The 18,431-nt window shown below is 35.5% G+C and overlaps 2 protein-coding genes across 2 annotated transcripts in view; one reads left to right on the top strand and one right to left on the bottom strand.

Moving 5' to 3' along the window:
• The window catches only part of LOC109539135 (Down syndrome cell adhesion molecule-like protein Dscam2), a 126,572-nt gene extending 121,089 nt beyond the window's left edge, over window positions 1-5,483 (bottom strand). The window contains exon 1 of the mRNA XM_048669979.1: window positions 5,260-5,483. Coding sequence (XP_048525936.1) covers window positions 5,260-5,305 — 46 coding nt within the window. The 5' untranslated portion in view covers window positions 5,306-5,483. The remainder of the gene's footprint in view (window positions 1-5,259) is intronic.
• Window positions 5,484-13,998: 8,515 nt separating this feature from the next.
• LOC109535909 (cysteine sulfinic acid decarboxylase) overlaps window positions 13,999-18,431 on the top strand; it is a 7,372-nt gene continuing 2,939 nt past the window's right edge. The window contains exons 1-4 of the mRNA XM_019901950.2: window positions 13,999-14,211; window positions 16,397-16,977; window positions 17,033-17,219; window positions 17,277-17,457. Of these exons, the coding sequence (XP_019757509.2) occupies window positions 14,136-14,211; window positions 16,397-16,977; window positions 17,033-17,219; window positions 17,277-17,457 (1,025 nt within the window). The 5' untranslated portion in view covers window positions 13,999-14,135. The remainder of the gene's footprint in view (window positions 14,212-16,396; window positions 16,978-17,032; window positions 17,220-17,276; window positions 17,458-18,431) is intronic.

Consider the following 18,431-nt stretch of genomic DNA (forward strand, 5'->3'; position numbering starts at 1 on the left):
ATGATTTTCCAGTACACTTGTTAAACGTTTTTCGGTTTCTCGATCTGTTTCTTAAAACTGGCACACACTCCTGTATATGAATGCGTACTATTTATGCATGAGCTCTATCTTAAAACTGCCAAATTTATCAAAAAACTGCTTAATTTTAAATTTTGTTTACAAGATCACATGAATATCACTTTTGGTGCTGGCTGAATGGTTCAGATTTTTTTTCTTACGAAGCTTCAAAAACTCCTGTTTTATCGATTCTCAGTTAGCTTAATATTATACAATTCTTCTAAGCGCTTCCTTGTACGACAATCTGGTCCATTTTTACACTCTCCATGTTCTGCTGCTAAATCTTACAAACTGAATTCCTTCTTATGAACAAGCAAACTGTCCACGTTTCTAACAATGACCAGATAAAAAGCATTTCAATTCCATTGTGAAATGAAATATTTGGCGTCCTAAAGTGTTAGCTGACACAACTTTTTTCACGATTCCCTTGAGACAAGGAGGGCGTCAATAAGAAACTTGGTCCAAATGGAATAGAATGGAACTCCCAACTGGAGAAATCAGGAATTAAGTAAACTTTCAGACAAGCTGGCTTCCGCTGGGAGAAAATCTGGTGGAATGAACTATGGCAAAGTTATATTTGTTCTTTTGGGACTGTGTGACGGATAAATGGTGATCTGGGGACTCGACGCAGACATTTTAATTTAGCCAGTAAATGAATCTAATGGCCGAAACGGAAAACGTCTCAATAACCAAGCTGATTACCGGTTTATGGCCAATGAAGTACAAAATTGTCGTGCACAGACCATCAACCCCTTAAACAAAGGAATATCGCTTAACAGCGCCCTTGTCTATTCGGTTTAAGCGCTCTCATGTAGTCCCAGTCCCTTTTATAGGGATTCTATTGTCTTATTATTACACGTATGTACATACTCGTGCCAGTGGAACCCTTACATCAATACGCCATCTGTTATTAAGTACGGTCTCGAGCCTATGAAGGGTTGAAGGACCGATTTCGATACTAGTTCATGGCTAGGAACAACTGCTTCAATGCTTGTCACATCAGGGCAGTGGGAAATGGGGATTGTTTCTGGGTAACTAGCTGAAGCTAATATTTTTTAGGGACATTAGTCTAAAAAAATTAGGCCTGGGTAACTACTCAGTGAATTTTTAGGAGTTGGCGCAGTGCTACGCAATTTCAATACGAATTTTCCAGTTTTAGCCAAGTTACTTTTTTGTCTAAATGCTCAATTTTCACTCACAGTTTTACGTAAAAATGCTGACCATTTTTTGAATGACCAGCTTCGAATTTGGAGCAACAATCGAATACTTTTCTTTACAAAAAACGAACCGAGTAAGCGAAAATGTATAACAGATTATTTGGAAATCTCGCACCTCTGAAGACTATAGAGTTTGTTGAGAAAATGTGATTTTTCAATTTTGACTGATTTTTTTCCTTTAGTTTCTACTCAAAAACGCTCTATTTTGCAGAGTTTCACCTAAAAATACTGACGATCTAGAGGTCTTTTAATCGAAAAATTACAAGATAAATTTATAGCTTTGTAAACCTTTTCCAAAAACTTTTTCCAACGTCGAATTTGGGACAGAAACAGAAATAAGTTCCTCCCGTTTTTCTCCGGGAACCATTAAGGTTTTCTCGAAAACCGAAAACCACAAAGCAAAAGTGAATTAAAAAATTACTTGGAAATTTCGCCGCCCATCGCTCATCGCTCTGATTTTTTTAAGGAGAGCGCGTTTTTGCTCTATAACAACAGTTTTTAGGCGCGTGTTTAAACAGCGGCAAAAAATCAACATTCAGTGCGATTTCATTAAAAATTTCTCAGTTTTAAGATGCAAACGTTTGCTACCACAAGGAAAATTTTCAATTAACAGCAGCAAAAATCAACATTCAGTGCGATTTTAATGAAAATTTYTCAGTTTTAGGATKCAAACTTTCACTACCGTAWGAAAAATTTTCAAGTGCGCACTTGCCCCGTGTAGAAGTTASGATTTTTTTACGGAGAGCGCGTCTTTGGCTRGAAACTTTWATTTTTAGACCCGCGCTTAWACAGCMGCAAAAAATCAAAATTCAGTGCGATTTCAATGAAAATTTCTCAGTTCTAAGATTCAAACATTCTCTGCCACAAAGAAATGTTTTCAAGTGCGGACTTGCCCCGTGTAGAAGTTACGATTTTTTTACGGAGAGCGCAGCGCGTCTTTGGCTGGAAACTTTTATTTTTAGACCCGCCCTTAAACAGCAGCTAAAAATCAAAATTCAGTGMGATTTCAATGAAAATTTMTMAGTTCTAARATGCAAACATTCRCTGCCACAAAGAAATRTTTTSAAGTGCGCACTTGCCCCGTGTAGAAGTTAGGATTTTTTTACAGAGAGCKCGTCTTTGGCTAGAAACTTTAATTTTTAGACCCGCGTTTAAACAGCAGCAAAAAATCAAAATTCAGTGCGATTTCAATGAAAATTTCTCAGTTCTAAGATGCAAACATTCTCTGCCACAAAGAAATGTTTTCAAGTGCGGACTTGCCCCGTGTAGAAGTTACGATTTTTTTACGGAGAGCGCGTCTTTGGCTGGAAACTTTATTTTTAKACCCGMGCTTAAACAGCAGCMAAAAATCAAAATTCAGTRCGATTTCAATGAAAATTTCCCAGTTCTAAGATGCAAACGTTCACTGCCGCAAAGAAATATTTTCAAGTGCGAACTTGCCCCKTAWAGAAGTTACGATTTTTTTACGGAGRACGCCTCTTTGGCTGGAAAGTTTAATTTTTAGACTCGCGCTTAAACAGCAGCATAAAATRAAGATTCAGTGCGATTTCAATGAAAATTTCTCAGTTCTAGAATGCAAACGTTCACTCACTACTGCAAGGAATATTTTCACGTACGCACTTGCCCCAGTTTAGAACTTACGATTTTTTACGGTGAGCGCGTCTTTGGCTGGAAAGTTCTACTTTAGACTCGGGCTAAAACAGCAGCAAAAATCAACATTCAGTACGATTTCATTGAAAATGTAAAAAAAATTCAAAAATATTTCCCCGAACAGAAAAAGCGAAAGTTTATAATCATTTATTTGGAAAACTCTTAGAAACTGGAGTTTCTTCACTTTTAGATCAATATTTCTAAACAACACTGTATCTAAACAGAAAAACCGCGTTTTTCTAACGTTTTAGTGTAAAATACTGGCAAACTGAATCTTTTATGCAAAAAATTAAGAGATTTTACAAGAAAAGACGTCGACTTTCTTTGGACTCAGTTCTGTGCTGGAAAAATCTAGATGATATTTTTTTTTATAGTTTGAAGTAGTAAAACGTTACTCAGAAAATGAAAATTCCAGTCTTGGGTCTCGTAAAACTTTAATAAATGCCTTATAACCCAACCGATGAGTTATAACTCGTTAACTCATTGAGCGGCAACAACTCAATAACGCAACTCAACACAGCCTAAAAAAATCCCTATCGGGAGTTAACCTGGCACATCGGAGTGGGACTCATTACAACGACTAATTTTCTTCATGCCTTGTAAATATAAAAGTGATTTGTTCAAGTTTCAACCCAAAGAAACTAACTGAATTTACATGTTCAAGTTGATACTCAAAAAGAGTAGTTCAATACAGTTATTAAACAATCGTATTTCTTCCTCTTCCAGTGCTTCTTCCTCTTTTTATTTACTATTTGCTTAGTTAAACCTCCAGTAAACCTTCTTTGCAATGTTTTTTGTTTATGTACTATTCTCAACAGCTGAACTCGACTTACGATTTTAAATGAAGTTGGTGATTTTTATAGTAATTTCTAAATGTCTTTCAAGTCAAGTTTGTAAAGTTCTTTTTCATTTTTACCGCTTTTAGCTATTGAGTCTTTGAAGACGGTTTTGAGTTAGAATTTTAAATTTCATTTGCATTTTTTCAAATTTTCCGAGTAATTTTTAGATGTCTCTCAGTCAACTTTTGTTAGGTTCTTTTCCGATTTTCGATCTTTTATCTATTCAGTCTTTGAAATAGATTTTCAATGAAAATCGTTTAACCGATAAAACCAAATTGATCACCTTAGAATTTTAAATTTCATTTGCGATTATTTTTTTTTCAATTCAACTTGTATAGAGTTTTTTCCCATTTTTCGGCTTTTCCCTATTGAATTTTTATCTACTGAGCCTTTGACTTTGTATGAGAATCTTCTAAATGATTAACCCAGAATTGATCTTCCCTCATAATTTGTTCTTAATCTTGCAGGTCTTTAATCTTGATGTTTGTGATTATTTCACAGTTTACAGTTCTCTATTTCGTTTTCTTTACCTCCAAGAGCTACGGAGATTCGTAGATAACACAATATCAAGAAGGGTTTTTGCGTGTATGATTGTTGCCGTTTCAGTGTCTAGCGCTTCAATTTATACACCGTAAATTATATATAAAACATTGAAGTGTTCAAATAATTAATTCTAGTGAAAAGTTTTTAGTAAAATGAGATTTCTATATCTTTCTAAGAAGAAAGTGGTGAGTATTTCGGCCATCCTGCATTAGAATTGGTTTCTGACGTTTCTCGATCACTAGCGCCTCCCATCGTCAGAAGTGGTTTGCTCGAAAGCTTACACTGTTCTGCTGATTATGATAACAATTCAGTATAATCCTTAGCTGAGCGCAAGCTACAAATGCTGCCAATTAATGAGACTGACTTGGACCGCTTTATATACAGAATCCTCCTGGGAAACGAAAATTTTGGACCCAAAGTTAAATAAACATTCCTATTTATAATGTTGAAATTAATATGAGTATTTTCGCTAGCCTTTCCACCCTGTGTGGCTTATCAGGGGTTTAAATCGTTGTGTAATGGTTATGAGCGTATAATGTTACGGTTAAACTTTGAACTTGGCTAATATCGGCTTTAACTGGTTAATCTGGAGTTTAGCATAAACGTAATGTTAACTCGTAAGAAATTCAAATATAATAAAAATTATTTTTAATTATGCGGTGCTAATTAAAATCGATTCACCTGATTTTTCAAAAAACATTTTTTTAAGAACTTTGACCATCAATATGACAATAGTGGAGGAGCCGTAAAATGTTTCTCTATAGAATTTGATTCTGATCCGTCGTCCTTTTTTCAGCCAAAGAATGTCGCTCTCGAATGTCGACTAAGAACACTTTTGACCATTCGCTTACGGGGCACCCTGCAAATGCCTTCCAGCCACTCTTACACTTTTTGTTAGAATCACCCTGTATATGTTAACGTGGTGGACCAATGGGCGAAGCGCAAAAACTCACCTGTCAATGTCAGAAAGCCCGCCAAATACAAACGTAACACCGACATCGCGCCGAATATCAATAAACTCTAAAAGACTCAACTAGTTTCTTAACACGCCTATCTAAACTAACGTCTCCATAACTATACGGGGTGACTCGCAATTGAACCCCCCTGGCATCAATTGTTTTTACTACAGGGTTAAACAGTCGGCATGTTTCGGGGTGGGTTCGAGCCCGAACGGGAAGCGGATGAAGACTGACGGCCGATTGGGGATGCTGAGAGCGCGCGCCGCTATGCATGCGGGGAAGATGTTGGGGATCTCCATCCCTTCCCGGTTTACTCTAAAATTTCTAGTTGTACACTGCTCAACAAATGCCGTCACATTGTTTAGCGCCCTTTTCACTAAACAATCAACCCTAAATCCCATCAGGTTGTAAGAAAATTTAACCAGAATAGCAGAAACTGCTCAAAATCGCATACTAGCAAGTGACCAATAAAGTGATTTCACGGGCACAAACATGTTTGCACTTCAACGGACAAAACGTCCAACACCTCTGGATATAGTATATAATCTTTTGCAGGAGTTTTGTGACATCTGTGGCGAAGTTAGGTATGTGTATCAGTCATGCGCACAAAAATGTTGGCAGCACTGCCGGCAAAGTGACAACGTTACTCTAACCAATGTTAAATGCATTTGAACCTCACTTTCTCTTTTTACCTATGGTTACTGCATCTTTTGATACTTAAGAAACTACAAGAATTTACGGAATGGTAGTGAGGCAGGAAGAAACATTGTTGCCGTCCTTGTGATTTTTTTATTACAATTTTTTCATGTAAGTTTTCCTGATTAAATTTCCACTGTTAATTTAAACCGTTCTCGTGGGTCATTTATTTCCAATTCATAATTATTAATTTTTAAAAGTCTGAAACAATTATCAAAACATTTTGTCCCATTAACGTACTAACATTTTTTTGAAATGGTCACAGTTTGTGTTTCCTTCTGAACTTCCTCTGAACGAATCTGCTCTAAGTCCGCAATAAATCACACGATTTACCCATCGCAGCCTAATAAGTGGGCAATAAATCGGGCAAAAAAGGTCTTGAGGACACCACAAACTCGAGTAGGCAAAACATTGTCTACTCCATTCAAATTTTTTGTTAATTTTCCAGAAATCTTCCAGATTCGGCCTGAGAAATATTTGTAACTAAGTAAGGCAGTCTAAACAACCCCCCATCAACCCCTTCCGGCTCCCACAGGGTGGTTATTAGGTAGGCGCTGGATTTTTACGCTTACTTGATACGCTGCCCAACATTTTTTCATCTCAGGTATGGCGTGGTGGGGAGGCCCGATAGGGGAAAAAGCATGCAAAAAGTGTCTTTAATTAGTGGCAGGGTGTTTGCGATTTGAGGGTAATTGCGGAAAAATTGCGTTTTGCCCCGATCAATAGGACAAGCAGAAAAACCTGCCGTTAAAAGTGAAACTCTTTCCCAAAAAAAATCGAATTAATTTGCTCGTTTGTTGTTTGCTGGCTTCCTAGTTGATCGATTAACATAAATTAAAATGCATGAGATGGCAATGATTCTTCGCTAATAATCGGAAGTCATCAGTTTATTGTCAAGTTCATAAACCAGTCTTTTAGGGGCTAACAATACCGTTAAGTGAATAGTTGCGCAATACAAGTTGCCGCTAAATTTCCCAATGCTCAAGTGATATGACTGTTCTTTGGACAGAAACTAATAATTTCGCTCAACTTGTGCAATAAAGCGAGCTTTCAGCGTTTTGCAACATCTGTTCACTTCGGTAATAATTTTTATTAACTACAGAAAGGAAAACTTTGGCTCCTAACTGGGAAAACTAGACAAAGTTTTAGTCAATGAAAAGTTTTTAAATAAAGGTCCACAAGAGCGGAGCTCCGTTCAGACGATATACCGAAAGTTGGGCACGGATTGGGCCCCAAACTTTTACGTGTCGAGCAATAATATTTTTGTTTAAAGTTAGAAAATAAACTTGCCCTTAATGAGACTACTTGAAGTTGGGCCAATTCAAGAAAGTAAAAAATCAAGACGCTCGTGTGCTAAAGAAGTGCATGCAAATTGGATTAATCAGTTATTTACATTACATTCCTTGGCAGCCATTAAATCTAAAATCTCAGTTTTATCTTCTAATGCCCCTCAGCACAACTTCTTTGTGGATAAAATTGGATGAACTACAAAAAATTCTGTAACGATAAAGAGAAGGAAGAAGCTGAATTTCCACTGAAAACATTCAACAAGCAAAACTTAAGCAACTGAATTTTTTGAAACAAACACCCGGAGGAAAAGCATTTAAATGTTCCGCGCAAACTTTTCTTCACCTTAAACTTTTGCTGGAAATTGCCGTATAAAGGAAGAATCTTTCTAAATACCATTTGAGCTTTCGACATGATTCGACAAATGTTTCAGCAAAAAACTCACTCTGTGTAAAATCCAGAATTCTTCATCGATTTACTCGATGTAAATTAAGCAAAATTTAGCAAAATAACAATTTCTGCAAAGCTGCACTCTTTTGGTTCTAATTTAGTTGTTTTTGGATAATTTAAACACCCCAACAACGAATTTTTCTAGGGAGACAAAAAGCCTTTAAAATAAGGCTAGAAATCTGAAAACCCACAAGAAAATTAAATGCGTTGAGGCTAATTATTCAAGCTTCAAACAAACAAAAATAATTTAGCTAATTATGGCAGCARAATGCCAAATCTTGGACTAAAGWTTGCCTAAACCCGCATTTTMAAATTCCCTTTTGAGGCTTCAGAGATGTCCAACAAAAGTTTTGCCGATAAAAACGCTTCWAGGAAAAATTCCCATTTCCCCATTTCCGAGTAAATTAGCCTGCAATTAGAGATGTTTAAGAGAGATAAAAGMSCCATATAAATGTGAAAATCSWCMGAAAAGTATGAAGTTATGCTCWRAAYGMMTGATAAAGYTGGTTAATKCTTCAMASTTCAWAYCAGGAAGARSTWWGAAACCTTCCAAWWAWTMGACTYTCTTGGATAATACCAAATTTTTGGCTAAAGTTTGGCTAAAGGCTGGTAAATTAGCTCCCAATKMGMMCKGTTTACGTAACTCAGTCRATTTGGGATMTTKCCACCCATAAAACGAAGGTTTATAASTGCGTGCATAATGTTTGATAAATTTCCTCCAGTTTTCAAAAYGCCTTCTGGATGCTTCAMWGTTTATCARGAAAAGTATGMACAAAAAATCGTMTYTTGAAAAAMTKKTAAATAAAAATGYCCAAGCGCCCGGCGTATGTCAATTTTCTTGCCTGAAGATAYKGTTTTGTCTYGTAAAAAGTAAGTTTTATAGAGGAATGGAAAACTTAAAGATTTGTCTTCCGAACCTATGAATAGCCTGGAAAACACGCAAGTTGTACCCTTAGGATTTCTTAAAATTTCGCCGCGTTTCAAAGCACCTTATTGATGATTCGGGACTAATCAGCAAAATATTTCAGAGAAAATCATCTGAAGCTAAAATCCCAAATTTTTTACCATTTTCTAGTAAACTATTTTGTGATAGTGCTCCTAACTCAATCGATTTGTGATATTTTTCTCTTGTAAAAATAAGTTTTATAGAGGAATGGAAAACTTAAAGATTTGCCGTCCAAACCTGCGAATTGCTGGGAAAACACGTAAGTTGTGCCCTTAGGATTTCCTAAATTTTCGTCGTATTTCAAAGCACCTCTTGGATTGGGGTTAATCAGCAAAAGATTTCAGAAAAAAATCGTCTTTAGCTAAAATTCCAAAATTTTGAAATGATACTTCCTAACTCAATCGATTGGGGATATTGTTGTCTCGACAATGTAAGTTTTATTGAAAAATGGAAAACTTAAAGATTTGCCTTCCAAATTCTGAATCGGCTGGAAAACACGCAAGTTGTGCGCTTACGATTTCCTAAATTTTCGCCGTATTTCAAACGCCTTATTGATGTTTCAGAGTAAATCAATAATAATTGAAAAGTTTTCACAGTAAAATTCTTCTTTGTTCTGAAATTCGCTCGAGTGGGCTTCATGAGCTTGAAATTAGAGAGGTTTTGAGTAAAAAAGCGGTCTCAACAATAACGCACAATTTTGTTCGGAATTCAGTCGATTTGAAATTTTTTCGCTCCGTGAAGACTGAGTTCGATATAGAGATGCAAAGTAAAGAACAGTCTTTGAAATTTCTAAATCAATTAAAAACACATGCAAGTTGAGCGCGTATGGCAACAAAAACAATTAACCATTTCTCGAAAGAGTAAGTCTTACAATGAAGTTGAGCTGTTCTGCGAAAAATTGAGCTTCAATTTCATGTTCAAAAGCAATAAACCAATAGCAAAACCCGGCCTGCTAAAGTCTCAGTCTACAATATACGTCAACAGAAGGAACATTTTGGTCCTTCGATCCGGATCCAATGCCACTTTTGGACACGATGGTAATTGAACTACGTATCTGAACTTGTAGGGTTTACAAATGTATAAGCACATCTGGGAATGAAAATGAGTCGAGCAAATACTCCTTGAGGGCAAAAGCGAATAAAACAAAGTAATCATGATGTGATCTCTAAAAACGCACGAAAATTTATTTGAACTAGAGGACATGGAAGAACAATGCCGCCATCGACAACGTTTTAAAACGAATGGAAAAACATTACCTTTTTTGTCTTTCTGTAGTGAGTATAAGCAAGAAAGCGCAGGAAATACTGCTGAATAAATCACATAGCGTTCCCATAAAGTGGCGATTTTGTCTCATTAATCAGTTGGGACAAAAACCTCCAACCCTTCATCAACTAAGATAAACATAAACCAATGAATGTTAGTAAGGAGATTTAAAACTCCCAGGTCCACCAAAGACCTTCGACTGCATATGGCATGAGAATGTTAACAAATATACGCTGAACTTATATATTCAATTGCAGACCTTCCATTACAACAGACTTCATTATCATTAAAACAAATTCAAGCAAATCTCCATCTCAGTTTAAACCATTGAAATCGATATTTAGAGAAAAAATCTAATTAATAAAGTAAAGGAAAATTACCAGCTACTAATAAAAAGTGCTTCCCTTTGACCTCACCTTGTAAAACAATGCCCTTTGTTGTTAAGGTTGGCCTTGCTTCGCGTGTTACTTTTAATATCTCAGCTAATTAGAATAAAGCGTCTTCGTCAGACGATTTATTGTAGAAAAATGAGAGCCTGTAATACAATATGAGCCGTGACGTGGAAAAAATAGCGCAAACGCGATAGATCATCATTTATCTTGATGATCGAAATTAACCAAGTAGAAGGAAAATGTATTAAGAATATTTTATGTATTAGGGCGCAGAACGGGTGAGGAACATTGCTTGTGTTTAAATTTAGTGTGGTAAGAAAGGAGTAAATATTTAAGAGTTCAAACAGCGTCGGTGCTGGAGAATGTATGTATTTGATTTTGTTATATTTAAATGAATAAGCAAAGAAAACCACGTATACTTGCTAGCATTAGAACGAGAAGAAATATGCTGGATGGACCCTAAAGACTGATGGGAGTCTTAACTAACTGGAAATTCATCATCAGTAAATCAGTGACAAACAAAGAAATCTGAGGCAGACAAATTGCCAGTAAAAATTCGTTTACCACACTTGCGTATGGTTATTCCTTCAACGTTATTTCCCATGATTCCAGCACGAAAAGCTCAGATGCACTGGGTAAAAGCCTTTCTTGCTGCATCCTATATAAATACTAATTTTCCATTAGGCACCTGAATGTATTAAAAAGGAACAAATTCTTCCGTGAAAACTTTCCGAATTTGTTTCAATCAACTTTCAGGAAAACTTCCTGAAAGATACTTTCGAAAGAATGTATCTTCGCCTCTGTAATTTAAAGTTTAAAGCTGTATTTCTTTGTTCGCTTAAAACAGTTTTCGTAGTGATTTGAGGAACTTTTTTAATACCAAAGCCAGACTAGAGCTTCAAAATGTCGTTGTTGCTTAGGCAAATTGGAATTATTTCTTACCACTGCGGATGCATTCGATTCGAATTTATGTATACATTAACACATATTTAAAATTCATTTAAAAATACAGTATTGCACGAAGCTAATTGATTTCTAACGTAAGTTATCAGAGAGAGAGTATAGCAAAGCCCAAAATTGCAGCCAAATGATTTTCAACAAAGAACAAATCCCAAATACAAACAGAAAGAAAATGATGATTAATAAAAGATGGAAATGTGGGACCTTAAAGAAGGTTTGCCATTTATATAATGATCTTTTAGAGCGAGTTTCTGAACCAATCGGTTGCGATCTCCGAATGGAGCTTTTGGTACGAGATCACGAAAGCTTCATTAGCTTTAATGTGGTTGGAATTTTGTTCCATTCAAGGCACTGGTACCATCACAATGAGTTTTTAAGGAGTTATTGCACGGTTTTTCATTTTTACATCCTACACTTCTAAAAACGATTTCTGAGCAATTACTTGAGATATCGTAATAGTGGGATCGGCGTTCGATAAGAAAGGGTTTAGTTTTCCCGAAGTGTAAATTTTGTACTATTCAAAACACTGGCGCCGTGAGAATGAATTTTTGAACTCTGCAGTATTTCTGCGCTATTTCGCATTTTTTCATCATAACCTTCTAAACTTGATTTCTGAGCAATCACTTGAGATATTGGAATAAGGATTTCAATAGTCGAGAACAAAAAAGCTTCAGTTTATATGCAGTTCACAGTTTCTATAATTCGAGGCACGGGAACCATCGGAATTTAATTTCAAACTTTGAACGATTTTTGCGTAGTTTATTATTTTTGCACCATAAATTTCCAAATACAATTTCTCAACAATTAGTTGTTGCATCGCAAAGAATATTTGAGCACTCGATAAGAGAACCTGCAGTTTACGTCTGGTATAAATTTGGTACTTTTCAAAGCACTGGCACCATCAGAATACATTTTTAAACTTTGTCGTGCTTTTGAGCGATTTTTCATTTTTACATCATAAACTTCCAAAGACGATTTCTGACTAGTTTGATAACTAGTTTTGATAACGGAATAAATATTCTAACACTCGATAACAAAACCTTTAGTATATTTCTCCTTTAAATTTGCTAGAATTCGACGGTCGAGTGCCATCGGAATATAATTTTCAACTTTGGACTGTTATTGCGAGGTTTTTAATTTTTTCACCACATATTTCTAAATACGATTTCTGCAACTAGTTATTGCATTGCAATGAGGATTTGAGCAGTCGATCACAAGAGCTGGTATAAATTTCGTACTATTCAAAGCAGTGGCTACATCAAAAGGTAATTTTAAACTTTGTCGTGCTTTTGCGCGACTTTTCATTTTTACATCATACACTTCTCAAGACATTTCTATGCAATCGGTTGACCCATCGGAATAGAGACTTCAAGACTCGGTAGGAAAAGCTTTAACTTACATGTGGTGTAAATTGGGTTTTATTTAAGGCAGTGCTGCCATCACAATAAATTTTTAAATTTTGGATTATTTTCCAGTGGTATCTCATTTTTACGCTATACTCTTTTTAAGCTTTGTTCTGAGCAATTAGTCGAGCTATCCGAATGGAGGTTTCAATACAGAACCTACATTTTATATGTGACTAGAATTTGACTCAATTCAAGGCACTGGTACCGATAATAAGTTTTTAAAGTTTGTTCGGTTTTCTGTTTTGACATGAATCTCTTCTGAAGCCAGTTTATGAGCAACGCGTCGACGTATCTTAATATGGGTATCAGCACTCGATAAAGAAAGCTTTATTATAGATGCGAATTTAATTTAGTCTCATTCAAGGCACAGGTACCATCATAATACCAGCCAGTTTCTGAGTGAAGCCAGAGTGAAGCCAGTTTCTGAGCAACCAGTTGAGGTATTGAAATGTGGGTATCAGAACTGGATAATCGAAGCTTTGCTGTATACGAAGCCCAGACTAATCCAGGATTTGATTTCAACATTCGGTAAGATATTTATCAATAAAAAAAATAATTCTGAATACAAAACGGAAACACTTCATGTGTTTCACTTCAAAACAATCATGTTCTTCCAAAGGCATTATTGACCATTTAGGCTTCCTTAGCGTTGCTAACTATACTCCGAATTGGATTTTATTGAAGACGTTGTTTGGCGAACCCAGCATGCCTGCAACTTAAGCAGTTAATGAGAAAATAAGTAAACATTAATCGTTTCATGCAAATAACCACCATCCGTGTTTCCGAACTTGATTAAAACGAAAGTCAATAAAAATAATATCTGACCTATTTTTATTAATTAAAAAAGTCAATTATTGGTCGTACACCTGTTCAGTGGCACACAGTTCTATCCGCTATAAAATTCATAAGACAACAAGGTCGAAAATCTATCTTGATGGTTGTCTACTGATAATTACCAGCCATAATTAGCTTTAACTAACCGTTCCCATGCTGGAACCTTGACAGCACTATTTCATAAGTGCAATTATTATCGATCGAATAATTAAAACAAAGAAGTTTTTGCAAATAGTTACTACCTATGGTAAAATGAGTGGAACAAATTAAATAATGCAGTTTTGATGAGAAGTGTATCAGTCCAAGTACCGAGAATCCCTAGAAAATTTCAAAGTCATTTCAATCTATGCAATTGCAAGAAGCAATTATCAATTTATAATTCAGCAACCCAATTATGAATGAAACAGCTCAGCAGTAAAACCCAAAGAAACCCATTATTTCTCGATAAAAGGCGAAATCCCCGCACTCCCACGTCACAAAACCGATCATTTAAAGCTCGGTTGGTTCTTGGATTTGCTCACTCAATCCGTAATCACTTTCGAACCAAGAATTGGTGATTCAGTCGTACATACGAGGAATCACCCAGAAAGCTTTTCGTGTCATTCAGTTTTAGAGTTCAGTGTAAACAGTTGAAAAATGCCCGCGAATGGTCAAGGGGAGATAAATGTGGACGAGTCGGAGTCCTACAGTGACACCTTGGCGTCTTCTGAAGGTAATTTGTTCAATAATATTAGAAATTTTAGTTTTTGATTCTATCTTTGCAAACCCTTCAGAAGGACGGGTTTTAGGTTTGTAAATTTCAATTTATACCAAATTCTTCTGTATTATTTTTTATTTTGAAATTTTTCCGAGGCGACTAATTGCTCTTACTCTCCTACGCAATTTCCATCAAATATTACTAAAAAGTATTATTACAAATATTTAAAATCAGATGGTAAACAAAATAATTTTTGAATCGTTGCGAAATAAAGTGTTCAAAAAGTCGTTCGTACCAACTGAAATTTGTAATTGCTTTATTTGCAAAACTAGAATTCAAAGTGAAACTGTATGTGTATGTAAGTTTAAAATGCTTACAATACAGATATACTTATAATACATAATAATATAGAAAGCGATTTCCTCAGACTACTTTTTATGTGCAACTTTTCCGCAATTCTGTATATATTTTCGCATTCCAATATGCAAAAAAAATTAGATCAATAATAAATTCTGTAAAATGAATAAGTACCTTCGGACGTTCCTGATTTGTTTTCATTTCTTTCAAATGTTTCATAGATTTTAACAATGTTAGAGTCAAGTAGCTCAAAAACTACGAAAGGCTAACAATATTTAAGGAAAGTTATATTTAAAAAAATGATTCTTACTTTATGCAACTTTTATGAATTTTCCATCAACAATTTTAATGAAATCCAAATGCTCAAATATTTGGAAATAACATGCTACTTCAAATGACTCAATGATATACAGAGTGGTCTGATTAAAAGGATGGTAAACATTTAAAGTGAAATATTTTTGATACTTAAATGAAGAAACAATAGAAGGTTCATTATTAATATTACTACTGGCAATCAGTTTCTCTGGCACATTGTGCTCAGAAAGTCTTTGTTGAACAATCTAAGAGGTTTTTTCGAAACTAATGAAAATGAAATGAAATTTTAACTTCTTAAATTTTTAATATGAAAGAAAATGAAAACCTAAAACTTTTAGAAGCGATAGAGTTTATTAAATGTGGCAATCTTTGTCTTACTTTATAAAAATAAATCCCTGAAACCGAATATTTTGTGATCCCGAGTCTTAAAATTTATAAAATAATAGCTTTTTGGTTGATATCTAAAAAAAACCTTCAATCGAATCTAATATTATATCCCTTACTACAAAATTATTTATTTTTGGCTCATTTTTTTGTCTTGAAAGCAAATCATAAAAAAGGAAAATTTGCAAGTTATAAACAGGTACGTTTTTAGTTGCTTTTCTTAAATAAGGTTTTCAAAACTGGTGAAGAAATAATTCGAGCTTTGAATGCAGTAAACGAAATAAAATAAAATACGAATTGTATTTGAAAAAGTCTAGTTTAATTGGGAAAACCTGTTAAAATTGCAATAAAGTCGGGAGGAGCGTTATTTACACAATTATAAAAAATATAGTCTGAGGATTGGACCACGATGTATAGAATCTCTTGATTTGCAGGCAAAAAGAAAAAATGCTTGTTTTAATGGCCCTTAATAGATTGAACGCCCTGTATAAATAAATTCGGCAATTCCTTAGCGGCACATGTGCACGTCCACTGCCAAATTCAATTTTTCCTTTTAAAAATCCATGTTTACATCATTGCTCATTCCAAACTGAATTCATTAAAGAAATGCTTTATTTAGCCCGTGCTTATTTTGTTGCCCGTGCACACATTTAGTCAGTGCACGTTGCGTTTACTTACGCTCGGTTCGCATTATTTTCTATTCATAAATTACGCGAATGAACAATTAACTAGAATTATTTAAATACCACTAAATTTGCATTGCAAACTTTAGGGAAAACAACAAACAAAATACAATATTAAGATACATAACATTACACTTTTCGCCAGTCTGCATGAGTGAAACTATTTTCCTATATGGACTTTTCAGTCCAATCAAATCAATGCCTGAGCGAAATTCCTATCTCTTCTAGCTCTTGTTTGGTATTTGATATTTAAGAATTTCGTGCGCTTAAAACTCGTTGCGCTTATCTGTTCTCGTGAGAACAAACCTCGAATACAACAATAAAAGTGTTTGAAAAGACGGAAATTTTACAGAGCGCATATTCGGCTTCAAAGTTGAGTCCGGCAGCGTCAAGTTCAACTAGAATTAATGGAATAATTATTGGGTCAAAACCCTCAATCATCCTAACAACTGATTTTTTAGACGAAGAAGCCGCATGTTTATCCCGAACCATCGAAAGATCCTTCACCACCACTACTCTACCGGCCGACAAATTAGCCACCATAGAGAGCCTGCCATCGAAAAGAGATCACGAAGCATTTTTCAGAGAATGCATAGACATTATGCTTCGAGAGGCCATCTTCGAAGGAACATCCAGAAGAACCAAAGTTCTCGATTTCAAGCAGCCAGAAACGCTCTTAAAACTCTTGGACTTCGACCTAAAAGCCCAGCCCAGCTCTCACAGTGACTTGATAAAAAGCCTCAAGGACGTCATCAAATATTCAGTGAAAACCGGACATCCGTATTTCGTCAATCAGCTCTTTTCCAGTGTGGACCCATATGGGTTTGTGGGGCAAATGCTGACGGATGCCCTAAATCCCAGTGCGTATACTTACGAAGTGGCGCCCGTGGTAATTCTCATGGAAGAAACGGTGTTGAGGGAAATGAGGCAAATTGTGGGCTGGCCAAATGGAGAAGGCGATGGGATTTTTTGCCCTGGAGGATCCATGGCTAATGGCTATGCCATTAGCTGTGCCCGACACTATTATTTCCCTGAAGTTAAGGTAAGAATACACATTGGCCGGTTAAGATCTAGCCCTGAGTAATATGTACTTTTAGACAAAAGGGTTGCACGGATTGCCCAAACTTGTGCTATTTACCTCAGAGGATGCTCATTATTCCATAAAAAAATTGGCGTCTTTCTTGGGTTTGGGAACTGAAAACGTCCATCTGGTCAATACGAATTCTCAGGGAAAAATGGATCCGGATCACTTGGAGCAGCTTATCAACACAAGTCTGGAAAACGGTACGTTGACAAAAACTAGACAACCCTGGGATCAAAAAAATATGAAACATTTTTCAGGAGAAAGGCCTTTTATGGTGAGCTCCACTGCAGGTACCACAGTGATAGGGGCATTCGATCCAATAGAAAAACTGGCAGATATTTGCAAAAAAAACAACATGTGGTTGCATGTTGATGCTGCCTGGGGAGGAGGCGCTCTCATCTCGAAAAAACACCGAAACTTACTAAAGGGAATCGAAAGGTAAGCAAGCAATCAACAAAGTGGCTTTCACGCAAACGACCTTTGCCTAAACAATTCTATTTCACATCAAATCGGAAGTGGCAAAGCCTTCAAGTCGGTAAAATCAAAATTCATTAAAGCAGTCTTTACGGGAATGTAATGATAATTAGCCTAATAATGTTCAGTCCCAAATTGCTAATCAATTCGGAGCCTTGAAAGCGCAGGAAGTTAAAATATGGAAATTCTGTGCAACGATACTTCCTAATAAAATGATTTTCTCGGTGGGTTAGTTAGATCGCTGGCTGCTGAAATGTTGCCCCAGTTAAGGTGAATTTTGAATAATATTATTAAGCTGCGAAGGTGATTGATTTAATAATATGATTCTATTTACTTTATCGATATGGCCTTGACCCATTTCATTAATTAATATATTTTTATATTTGCAAATGTTTAAATCAACCAATTGTAAATCCGTTCAGGCATCAGCAATTACGGAAAGTCTTCACAATCTAGATCATTGCAAGTATTTAATAACCGAGGCAGAAGGCGAGCGATTGCTAGAACATTGAACTGAAATTGGCACACAAAAACTAAATAATATACACTCAGGACACAATTTAAGAATTTTTCGTACAAAACTCAGGAATTTATCGTTTTTTGAAAACAGATTGCAGATTGAACCAAGAAAAGCAAAGTGATAGAAAATGAAGAGGCAAGCTAACAATATAACAAACTTGAATAACCAAAACAATAAGAAAAATGGTTCGAAGATTTCACTGTGATGAGCACAATTTAATCTCATATTTAACCATTTGGACCCAACTTTTTCGGATAAAATCCTCTCCTTAATATCATTTAAGATGTAAGGATAATTGTCTCTTAATAAGCAATATCAAGCAAATATCAAAAATAGAAACAAACAACTTAAACTTAATTATATAATGACACATAAAATAGATACAAAAAAGTCGGAAACTAAATTAAGAATGTTCGAT

The sequence above is a fragment of the Dendroctonus ponderosae genome, unplaced genomic scaffold (genome assembly GCF_020466585.1).
Source record: "Dendroctonus ponderosae isolate FM_Combo_2020 unplaced genomic scaffold, Dpon_F_20191213v2 Dpon_F_20191213_9, whole genome shotgun sequence".
Taxonomy (NCBI): domain Eukaryota; kingdom Metazoa; phylum Arthropoda; class Insecta; order Coleoptera; family Curculionidae; genus Dendroctonus; species Dendroctonus ponderosae.